The sequence below is a fragment of the Lemur catta genome, chromosome 25 (genome assembly GCF_020740605.2).
Source record: "Lemur catta isolate mLemCat1 chromosome 25, mLemCat1.pri, whole genome shotgun sequence".
Classification (NCBI taxonomy): domain Eukaryota; kingdom Metazoa; phylum Chordata; class Mammalia; order Primates; family Lemuridae; genus Lemur; species Lemur catta.
This window is the reverse complement of record NC_059152.1, coordinates 5,049,413-5,061,810: the sequence shown is the minus strand read 5'-3', so window position 1 is coordinate 5,061,810 and position 12,398 is coordinate 5,049,413. Positions and strand designations below refer to the sequence as shown.

Below are 12,398 nucleotides of genomic sequence, written 5' to 3'. Positions count from 1 at the left end.
TGCCAAATAACAGATTTTATTGTATGATCTAGCATAATTCTCCAACTTTATTTGCCTAACAATCATTTAAAGACCTTTGAAATACAGATTCCTGGGCCTACACACACAGATCAACTTTTTCAAAAAGCAGGTTGTCAACGGTCAACACTTTTGAAAAGTTCTAAATACAGAAACAATCATGTGCTTTTCTTATGAGCAGGACCTGAGTCTTATTCATTTCCTGGCCCTGGATGTTGCTGAAGAGACTGGAAAAGTTTTAACCATATAAACTTTAATATTCCATGTTATTATTAAGTCTCTACTTTGTTTCCAATACTTACTTTATTCTTTATAGCTATTGTTGTGGCTTTGATTAGTACAATCAAGAAAAATATTATACATTTGAAGGAGCAATTTGTAAAAGAAGATCTTTAGAACATAACCAAAGAAAGCCTTCAATTTCTATAAGGGAAAAATACCTTGGGCTTAACTATTTTCTAGCAAAGTTTTTAATTTAATTTCTAATAGTACAGTTATTCGATAAACTCTGAAGTTCATATTTAGTGAAAGAGGTATCAGATTTTCAAATTCACTAAAACTTGAAAATTTTACCACTAGATGGCCTTATTATTTAATATTTCATTCAAATATAACTACAGTTTTTAAGATTATGATTTAATATTCTGTTGAACAACTCAATATTCACATTACCTTCGTTTTAAGAGCAAATCATATATTATTAACTTTAAATCAAATATAAATTTTAGTAATACCTGAAAGTATAATGTACAGAAAGAAAAAACAAAAACTGTTTAATTTTGCTAAACATTAGAATGAGTTCAATTTAATCACAGGAGTACAAAACCCTGAGTATCCCTGTGTCCTTTGCCTTTAATCTCACTTGTAAAGAAAGAAAATTAGAGCTATTGAAGTTGTGTCTGTCTTTAAAAAAATTAAAAATCATTTCTAACTCAAGTCACTGAACTCAAAATTTACCGAAGTTTACTTCCTTATTTTTATAATTACTAGAAAAAAATATAACTCAAGTTTGGAATTAGGAAGTAAAAAAAATCCACATATAATTACTTGCACTTTTGCATCTTTCTGCATTTTAATTTAGGAATTACCTTATGTAATTTTCTGATTCATTGATATTTAATTCTAATCCATACTAAAAACATGATTTCCTCAAACATCTAAGCACTAGCAGTTTCAAGTAAAATATAATAAACCTCTCCAAATCACTTCTTACACTATCTAGAAATGATAACAAAAGACATACAAGGAACCAATGTTTGAGGAAGGGGTGCTGAAGTTGGACAGAAAGTGCTCAGATGACTTTTGACAAGATTCCTTTTAAAGCATTAGAGACAGCCATGTTTATATTGTTAGAGAAATAACCATTATTTCTTTTCCAAACAAGTGGTAGGGCCTAAAGTACTACTGCATGGGAAAAGAAGCTTTCAAATTTCACACCTGTATTTTTGATAGAGTTTTGAAAAATTAATGATATAATAACAATGACTAGTCCATACTGAAATCCTTATCTATCCATTTCTGTGCCTAAGTAGAAAAACATCCACTTGTGACCAATTTTGTGTGAAAACAAACGGGATATAAACAGTTTATATACACTTTAAAGCTATTATACTTTTCGAATTTAATAAGTATACACAATCTGATGTAAGATTGGAGAGAACTTGAGAGCTCCTCAAAGCCAAGACGAAGTTTGCTAGGTTTTCTCATCTTTCATTCCAGAATCTGTTCATCTACACACAAGGCTTCATTTCAATTACCAGCTATAGACAGCTGCTTACCTGTCATCCCTCCTCCTGGATGGCTCAAAGGTATTTCACATGCAGTATGTTAGCCCTAGTTCATGATTCTCTTCCCTTCCCCACTCTGACCTGTTCTCAACCAAAGCCCAAACATGACATAGTACAAAATCTGCGTCTCTCATCCGGCAAGGGACTTCTTTAGGCTGGAAGTCTATAGGGGGGAATGGGGATGAAATCAGATACCTGTCTAATTTTTATGCTTCCTCTCTAACAGCACGTTGCACTCCAAGTTTGCTAGTCAGTTCCTGATTCTTCCAGGGTAGGAGCAAAGGAAGGAGGAATGGTACAGGAAAAGAAAACTTTGCGAACTTGCACTATCAGAGCTCTCCGGGCCTGGTACATGCTTAAAAACAACTTATTTATCTTGGGGGTGGGGAGTGGCTTTCATGTGCCCTCTCTTACAGTTCCCTTGATCCAAGTAGATGCATCTCTATTTGGAGAGTGACCCATGAACCCTATCTCATGGCCTCTAGGCTTGTGTTAAGAAGATAGCACCTCTCTCCCTATCCTGCTGAAACAATTATGAAACATGTTCTCAATCTTTTCTTTTTGAATATATGCATATGATATCTGGCATCTCACTTTGAGATTTCACATCTATAGCTTGGTGGCTACTCTAAACAATTTATCAACCTGTTACTGAGGTGTGGTATTTACTATCCATAGGCTACTCAGTTAGCCACTATAGGGGATTTAAAAATCTATATGACTTAGCCTTTGCTCTTGAGGAGGTTAGGTCTAATAAAAGAGCTTGTACAAAATAGAGAATGTCACCTGGAAGAGCCAAGCAGGGGCACTCTGTAATTAAAACCAAATTTATGTAAGAATCCGACTTATTTTTAGATTTTAGTTTTAAATTCAAAGAGACTAAACATTCTCCAGATAACAAATTAGTATGTCCAATACAAACTAAGCCTATGAAAAGTTTGACATTGATTTTATTCACTAGCACATTATCATTATTGTCATTATTATTTAAAACCTCAGTCTGTACAGAAAAAGTCTGAAGTTTCCAATTCTAAAATTGGAATGGTGGGCAGGGCAGAATAGTGGTGTAACTTTCATTGGAGTAAATATCCCACCTATTGAATACTTACAGAGAGGTCAAAATTACATTTAATAACATCAGATATAGGAGGCTTGCTTATTGTGACAAAAGATAGAGACCAGTGTCAAAGAGGTGAGGGCCGTGGGAGAAGACTTGGGCATATCAATAAACTAGTTTCAGCACATTAAAATATAGAAAAACTTCTCTATAGGAGGCTGGTTGGATTTAATTAACCTATAAATTCATTGAAATAAATTGCTAATATATAGTTAATCACATACAAATACTAATATAAATAAAAAAGCATGTCACAAATTTTTCTTTCTCATTCATTCAAAAGATTTTCGAATGTCTACTACATGCCAGGCATTGTTCTAGGCACAAGGAATACAGAAGTGAACAAGACAAATAAGATCATTCTAGAGAAGAGGGACAGAAAATAAACCAGATAGAAGTGAGTTCTATAAAGAAAGTAAAACATGATAATCTGATGAAAAGATACAAGAGGTGAATGCTGGGGTTACTTTAAACAGGGTAGTTAGAGAAAGCCTTATCAAAGTGAATTATGAGGTGAGTACAGTTTCCATTTTATAAGACAAAGAGTTACAGAGATGCATGGTGGTGACGCTTGTACAACATTCTGAATGCATTTAATAACACTGTACAGTTAAAAATTGCTAAGGTGGTAAATTTTATGTTATGTGTATTTTACCACAATGAAAAATTAAATGAATAAATAAAGTGAATTATGAGGAGCTAGGCAGGACAAACACAAGAAAAGAGCTTCCTCGACTGAAGGCACAGTAAGTGGAAAGCTCCTCAGGCAGGAAAATATGTAAGATTTCATACAATAATAGCAAAAGGAAAATGAGGGCAAACCTATTAAATGCTAGGCTTCCCACTGAAAAAAAAAGGTAAGGCTTCCCTTGTGAAGCTTTGGGTTGAACAGAATCAATCAGAGAGACCAAAAATAAATTCTCCTGATAGAATTTTTTTTTTAAATTGCTCAGTGAAGAAAGAAATGTTAAGTCAAAATCAAAATGCTGACTGTTATCAAGGGCCTTTCTTATTGCTCAAGGTTCTTATTTGATCTCTCACTCCTTTCGTTCCCACACACATCTGATTTTACATCTGAGTGGACTTGGGACACACTGCCTTCCTCTGTGTTGTACCTGGCCCTGTCTACATATATTTCGACTTGGTTTATCACGGTCTCCCAGGCTCTAACTTGGACTTAATCTAAAATCTTGCTGTGACCTTCAGAGTTTGGACTATTACCCCAGATTCAGATTCTCAGCACTAACTTTCTCGGGCTGTTTACTCACTGCTATACTTGTTCTTCATTTTCCAGTCTTTTTATAGTTCTCCTGGATCTGGATTCTTCCCTACCACCTGTTGCCTACAGAACCAGCAGTGCCCTGGCCCTAAGAGGGAAGAAAATATGCTAATGAGAGGCGTATGGAGGGACGTATGTTGACACAATGGATAGGCATCAAAACTCAGGACAGGAAAAGTATTTGGCAGAGTTGGTCTATGGTATGAAATTTAGGAGGAGGAGAAATCTTTCCTTCAAAAAGACAGATCCTGAACCCCTCTACCAATTTTTTTCTTGTTCATTTAGTGTTTAGCTTTCTTTCACAAGTTTTTCTCATTTAACTTAGGTTAGGAAATAGCCCTGACATGATCTTCCTCTTGCCTCAGTAGTACTTGTTTTGATGGAGAAGGAAGGAGGAGAAACTGGTACCGTAATGGGTTCCCTGGGAAGGCTGCTTCAGAGAGGTCAAGGGGCACACAGCTCAGAGAGATTACTACTACTATGGGAGATAACTGCCTTCAATCCAGGCTGTAAACAGCACTTTCTTATACTGCATCTCCATGTTACCTTAGATGTAAAATTTAAGAGGTCTTTATAAATATCAGGCATTTATGTTAACATGGTAAAAGGTAATTTGGGGACTTGCATAAAATAAGGTTTATCTATCGATACACACGGCACAAATCTATGAACCAAAATGCTGTAATCCCATCAACTGGGGGGAGGGGAACAGGTTATCTCTCTCAGTACCTTTTAAATACTATCAGCACAGGAAAACAAGGATGTGATATTTCAGTTTGGTCATATCTTTAAAGAAATCTTATTTTAATCCTATACAACTTCTCTCAAGTTAAGATGCAAATACCTGTTATGCTTATCTTTTTTAGACCAAGGAATACAATGTATTTTGGAGAAAAACTTAAAAGACATTCAGTGCTTATCATACTTAACATTAGTGTATCATGTGATACTTTTGCTTACTTCTTTCTGACTCTGCTTTTGATTCCAAGATGCTATGTTCTCTTGGTTTGCTCTATTCCTGTTTGATTATTTTCAGTCTTCCCTGATCACTCATTCCTTTGCCCACCAATGTTGGTGATGCTAAGAATTTCATGCTTTTTCTCCTCTTACTATATACATTATCTCTCGTTGATCTCATCTCTTATTTTGCATTCAAATATGGCTATGCTTTGGGTGTGAATTGTCCCTGCCAAAACTCACACTGAAGTTTAATGGCCAGTGAGCAGTGTGGGGAGGTAGGGCCTAGTGAGAAGTGTTTGGGTCATAGGGGTGGATCCCTCATGAATAGATTAATGCTGTCTCAAGAGTAAGTTCTGGTTCTCACGGAAATGGATTAGTTCCCTTAATAGTGGGCTGTTATAAGGCAAGGCTGTTCTCACATTTTGCCCCTTTGCAAGCGTTCATTTCCCCTGTGACCTCTGTCATCTTTTGACCCAGTGTGTGGCCCTCAACAGAAGCTGTCCAGATACAGAGCTACCTTCTTGAACTTCCCAGTCTGCAGAACTGTGTGCTAAATAAACCTCTTTTCTTTATAAACAACCCCATCTCAGGTATAGCAACACAAAATGGCCTAAGACAACTACCCTCTATTCCCAAGTAATTCCCAAATCTGTATTTTCATCCCTGACCTCTTAGACCCTACTTATAAATTTTCAATGATTTCTGACTGCCTTCAGCATTAAAAAATCTAAAGTCCTTAGTATGATACACAAGGAACTTCAATATCTAGTCCAATTCCATCTCTCTAAAAGTCACTGTGGTCCTCTGAACAAGTTCTGCTTGCTCCTGTGCTTTTGAACAGGTTGTTCTATATTTCTGGAAAACCCTACCTACCGTGCCCGCTATGGTATTAATTACATATGTTTCAAAACTAGCTCAGTTAGTAATTAAATTCAATATATATTGAGGAAATTTCGTATGCTGGCACTAGGTTCCTGCAGTCATGGAGCTTACATTCGCGTGTGTGTCTCTCCAGGGGGAGGGGAAAGGCAAATAAATAAACAGGGAACTAGTGAAGTAGTGAAACAGCTTATGGCTAAAATGAAACAAGTAGATGACAGTGACTAGGGGAGTTTCTTTAGACCAACTGGCTAAAGACTTCTCTGAGAAACAGATGTTTTCTGAGGAAGACTGATGATCTCCTCCTGGAAACTTATGTCTATCAAAGCATTCGACACGCTATTTTGAATTTATTTGTTTTCACCTGCGTATATCTACCCCACCACATATTTATTTCTTAAGAACTCAGTTGTTTCAATCTGAATAGTCCTCTCCTAACATGAAGAGTGGCACATAGTTGATGTTAGCACATTAACTGCCATGTGAGTTGTATTTAACTCATGCTAGTTTTGAGCCCGGGGCCTTGTGAAGCATGTGTAACTCACACGTCTTTTCACCTTGGGATCCGCATGAACTGTTTTTCAAGTTGCATATAACTCACACACAGAAAACAATAAAAACAACAAATTTTTCATTAAATTAGAAAGGATAGTTTTGTTTTAGAAGTTTTTATTCAATTTTCTTAATAAAACACCATGGCCCCAAGGAAAACAAATTTTTTTCTAGTGTGGCAGTCAATGTGTTAAATAAAAGTTGCTAAATGAATGAATCAATGAAATAAACCAGCTCTTAGATGATGGGGTAAAATAGAAAAGAGGCCACATGAAAATTTTCAGGACCAAAGAATATTTAAATTCAGACAGACAACAACAGCTGATGGCCCCAACTTCCATCACACACTCTCAAACTTCACAAGGGGGAAACTGGACGACAGAGCTCATCCAAGCAATTCGATATGATGCCCGTATCTACTTCTATCCTCTCAAAGTGCTTCTGATGCCTTCATTCTGGCTATTCTTGGCCTTTGTCACTTCATTGTCTTCAGACATTTGATTCCTGAATCACTGCTTTAGTTTCCCAGAGCCTGACTTTCATCAGCCTGAATATGATTTCCTACTTTAACCACAGCTAATGGAATCGCAGGTCGTTTTCTTTAGTAGTCCCAAGATAATGTAGTGACCCTTGTTTTTCCCTGCAGTACAGTCTCAGCTTTGTTTTCTAAGAATGACTCTGAATTATCAGTCATATACTGTCATTACTCCCCTTAACTAAATCTTGTTCTAAAATCCTAGGGTTTCCATCTATAGTGTGACAATATAATTTGCTGTGAAAACTGAGACTCTCTTTGAGAATGAAAAAAGGATGCTCATGATAATTACAGGCAACAGGTGTAAACCAGGTTTTGTGCTCATCCTCTCTATCCAGCAGTTTCCTAAAGAGCCTCATCTGCAACCATGATTTCTTTCTCGGCTTTCTGCTCCCCTGGCCAGGCAGGTCCCTCACAGTGTGACTTCCACTTTGGCAAATGTATGTGACCCTTTCTGTGACAAAAGAACTTTCCAGGATTTGTCAGTGCTTGTGTAGAGCTTCATATGTGGAAACTCCTAATTACAATAAAAATAAACAGAGCTAATATTTATAAACTCTTATAATAAGATAGGAAATTTATATGTTTTATTGAATTGAATTCTTTTCATAGAATTCAAAAAATTCTGGTGAAATTCCCTCCATTTTAGAGATAAAAGAAACTGAGGCTTAAAGAGGTTTAATTTACCTAAGGGCATATTATTAGTACATGCAGAGTTTAAACTTAATCCCAGATCCGTCTCCCTGCAAGTGTACATGTTCTTAAGTACTATAATATATACAATCCCTCACTGTAAAACAATCTTTTAATGGAAAAAAAATCAATCATTACGACTGAAATCTCTAATGTTTCTTAAACCCTGTATTTCTCTTATTATCAACTATAATAATATTGCTCACATAACACCGATTTCCTAGGCTTATGGGTCTCTAAAGTGTTTGGAGTTATGCATCCCAACAGGAAAAAATTTTGAGCATGTACTCCTCAACAAATGTATGTTTAGAAATTATTTATGTATACTAATGTAGTAATCGATTATATATACCACAGAACATATCTCAAAATAAAAATAAAAAATATGAAATTAAAGCCAACTTAAGTTTTAATATTTTTCCTGCATCCCAAAGGGTTATCCTTCTCACTCCCTGAGAGAATATTCTGAAAACTTAGCATCTAAACTGGTGCCATCTCAAATGTTAATATGCATACTAGTCACCTGGAGATCTTGGGGCTTTATTGTTTTTTAAAAATTTTTATTGACACATATTTATGGGGTACATGTGTTATTTTGTTACATGCATAGATTGTGCGATGATCAAGTCAGGATATTTAGGGTATCCATCACCTCAAGTATTTATTATTTCTATATGTTGGGAACATCAAGTCCTCTCTTGTAGCTATGCTGAAATACACAATACATTGTTGTTAGCTATAGTCACCCAATTCTGCTATTGAACATTAGAACTTATTCTTTCTATCTAACTTTATGTTTGTGCCCATTAACCAACCTCTCTTCATCTCCTCTCCCATACATATGCCCCTTCCCAGCCTCTGGAGATCTTGTTTTAATGCAGATTCTGATTCAGTATGTTTATGATGGGCCTAAGAGTCTATTTCTAACAAGCTCCCAAGTAATGTTAATGCTGCTCACCCATGGAGCACACTTCGAGTAATAAGCATGTAAATAAGAGATTAATGGTTAGCCAAACTTAGCTGCTAATTTCCAGGAGGTAAAATAAATAGCTAATTCTAAAGGTCAACTTTCCATTGCTATGGGCAAATTGAAAAAGACTACCTTTTAAACCATACAACAATCATTAGACGTACTAATCAATAACATCAATGAACATATTAGAAACGTAGACAATCATCACAACTGGGCATATACTTGCCTAAACTGACATTACCATAAGAAAAAACTGATTTTGTTTTCATACACTTCTTTTCCATTACCAAAGACAGAAGTGAATAGAAATTAAGAAAATAAAATGAGGACAAGAACAAAATTAACTAAAACATGTATTTTCATCTGTTTCCAACATGAAATCAGTAGGTAGGAAACCTACAGTTAGCTATTATTGGCTAACACTTATATTTATGTTAACAGGGTTATAACAACGTTTGGTTTTTTTTTTTCGTTTTAGTTTTTAAATAAATGCAAGGCAAGAATGTCCTTAAATATTTTTTTTAAATGCAAGGCAAGAATGTCCAAAGAATACTATTTTTAAAACCTATTTTAAATTCACACAAATTTAAAAGGTTCAAACAGCTGAAATGTACAGGACTTTACATATGAAATGCAGGCAAATTTGGAATATAAGCAAAATGAAATCAGAAAGCATTTTGGTTTTACTTTTAGTCTTGTAGTTCCCTAACAAAACCCTAAAGTTCCAATACCACTGACTGCATGAGAACATCTCATGTTGACTCTCTAATAATTTCCAACAGTCAAATATACCACAGAACTAACATCATACTCAAATTTCAATTATTTACCTTGTCAATCATTTTTCTTGCTTCCACTTCCTCACTGTTGGGATTCTCTAACTCAATGGTATAAGTACCCTTGTCACTTTGGTCATCATCATTATCCTTTTCAGAAGTGGCAGAAGTTGCTTGATTTTTTAACATTTTATCCATTTCCTGGCTTGGTCTGTGCCCAAGACTCCCTGAACTTCTTAATAATGCAGTTTGTAGGAAGGGTATTGACACCGATGGCTCCTCTGATTTCTGTTTTAACAATTTCCCATGTGGAAGACCATGCCCCCCTCTGTGATGCGCAGAGCTAGTCTGTAAAGACAAAGAAACCACTTTGGCATCTGCTGTTGGAGACTTTGCTTTCTCAAGTTTTGTATGTGTTGTTGAATATGTAGTATCCTGACACAAGATTCCCGCACTTTGAGAAAAAGAATACGACCTTCTCTTTCTGGGATTGTCTTCATCAAAGAATGCAATCATAAAAGCAGTTTGACTTACAACAGCTTGGTCTTGATGCTTTTCAGTAGCCTGGACCTTCTGTAGCTTTTTCTGTTCTGAGTGGTGGCGCCTTAAGTGTTCCTCAAGAGTTGCACGTTTGCTACAGCGCCTGTGAGCCCCAGCATTTTCTGAATCACTTTGGGTACCATCATCATGTTTATTTCCTAGACACGAAAAAGAAACCGCACAATGGGGAAGAAAAAAATCCCATGTAGAAAATCAGAAGCATATACAAAAGTGCTATTTGTCTTGCCCCCCTCCCCCTTTCAATCCAAAGTCATATGTTCTGTTCAGTAACAGGCTCTGCAAACTTCCCTCAACTGCAATGGTTACATTCAAATTTTATCAACTAACAATGAGGTCTTTTATAAACAGCTGAATAGGATTGCCTTTCTTTCTCCAAATTTTAACTTTATAATGGTTCATCAATGCCTTAACAGATAAGCAATGCTCTGTCATCTATGATAGTTTATAATCATAACAGCAATAAACATTAATTCTGCCTTTCAGTCTTACAACTTATTTAACAATCAAAATTTGACTCTAGCATCAGAGAGGAAGAAAGATAAGAAAAGGGTGACACCACTAAAATGCTTACTGTTACAGAGAAAGAGAACACAAATACCATAAAAGTGTGATGAATCTTAACTTTCACTGATGTTCAATACTTTCGGAAGTTCAGCATATAGCTCCTCCTTAATAAAAAGATTCAAATTTGTAGTTTCCACTAATTACTGTACAATATTTCCAAATATCTTTCTAGCTATGAGAATTTTTGGAAATTACATTTGTGCTCTAAACTCCAGTGGCTTCAAAGAGTTAAATAAAGCATGCTAAGAGACCTATGAAGGAAAAGAAGAGTCTATGAAATCCCTACATAAATCCAGGCACCTATTGGGCAAATAGCACGGTGCTAAATATAACCAGATGTTTTCTCCATAAAGTAAATAGAGCTGAGGTAGAATATATGTGAATTTTGAAAAACCAACTCCCTAACAAAGGTTCTTCTATATTAGAGCAAGTGAAAACCACTAAGTAGTTACCTTTCATAGTTCTGTTAAGCATTAGATATGTAAGTACAACTTGATTTTTCACTGATTTAAAATTCTCATTACCTAAATAATAAGTACTTTAGAAGAAATAATCAAATGAAAATTACATTATTATAGCACAAAATTACTGGAAAGTCAAGAGTTATTCTATGCATATTTTAGATGAAATCACAAATCAGGGCTTAAATGATGGCTTCTTTAGAAGCTATAAATGAATTTAATCAACCAGGGACATTACAATACTTCCTGGACTAAATCTGATTTTTAAATTTCCTGGGCTACAAATTTTAATGTGAACACCTGCTGAATAACGTGGTACCAAACAAGATAATTATCAGAAATGAAAGACGTGGGGGTGGGAGGAGCAAAGGATATATGTATGCGGAAAAAGTTGAGTTTTAATGCTCATAGGTTTGTTCCTAATGAATTTAGAGGTTAACAGCTGCTGCTTATGATTTAACACGAAACGACTGGCGGTAAAAAATGTGGTACATAAAGGAAGCGAGAAGATTCAGAAGAGAGAATGACAGAACACACAGAAAAGGATGAAGTTTTGGAAAGGCAATAAAAGTAAGGGAAACGGAGTGAACAAGACTAAAATGAAGGGTGTTTGGGAGTATTCCCATCAAAGTGATAGTGATCAATACTATAAAACTCAGATAGAACAACAAATCTGAAGATCTTTCTTCAAATTACTGACTATTCAAAATGCAATCTGAAAAGAAAAAAAACAGGTGCTTAATTAATAGAATCCCTGCCTCAGGCAGTTAAGCAAGGAATCATGGATAGCAGATAAAAGACAAAACTCAAACAAAACCACTAGTTGAAATATAAAATTCATTAAAAACATTAAACAACCTATTTCATCATTGTACAGGCTCTATTGAAAAGGAATCCAGTTTGTAAAGAGATAGAAAAAACTAAATTCCAATATTTCCTGTATAATAAGAAAAAATAACCCGTATCAGATACACACTCAAACATTTTAACGAAAATATCATCTTTACAGAATTTAATTCTTGTTCCAATGTATAAAATTTGGCTCTTAGTGGTGTCAGGCCCTTTGAAATATCTTTCCTATAACTTATAGTTTAAAACTTCTCTTATGGATTCATCATTTTCTTTTCTGGAAAATTATTATATCTTCCTGCATTTCTCAGTGTTACACAAGGTGAAACAACTAATCAGAGCTGCAATTTTCCATTTTTGTGCAACAAAAGATCACTAGAAAACTCCTCACTAA

General features: G+C 35.3%; 1 protein-coding gene across 16 annotated transcripts in view; it reads right to left on the bottom strand.

Annotated features, from left to right (window-relative positions):
* The window catches only part of CEP170 (centrosomal protein 170), a 91,039-nt gene that overhangs the window by 31,755 nt on the left and 46,886 nt on the right, over positions 1-12,398 (bottom strand). For 10 of the 16 annotated variants that reach the window (XM_045537214.1, XM_045537225.1, XM_045537228.1 and 7 more), the window contains exon 9: positions 9,624-10,267. In XM_045537214.1, the coding sequence (XP_045393170.1) occupies positions 9,624-10,267 (644 nt within the window). The remainder of the gene's footprint in view (positions 1-9,623; positions 10,268-12,398) is intronic. The other 6 variants (XM_045537223.1, XM_045537224.1, XM_045537226.1 and 3 more) reach the window with 2 other exon arrangements.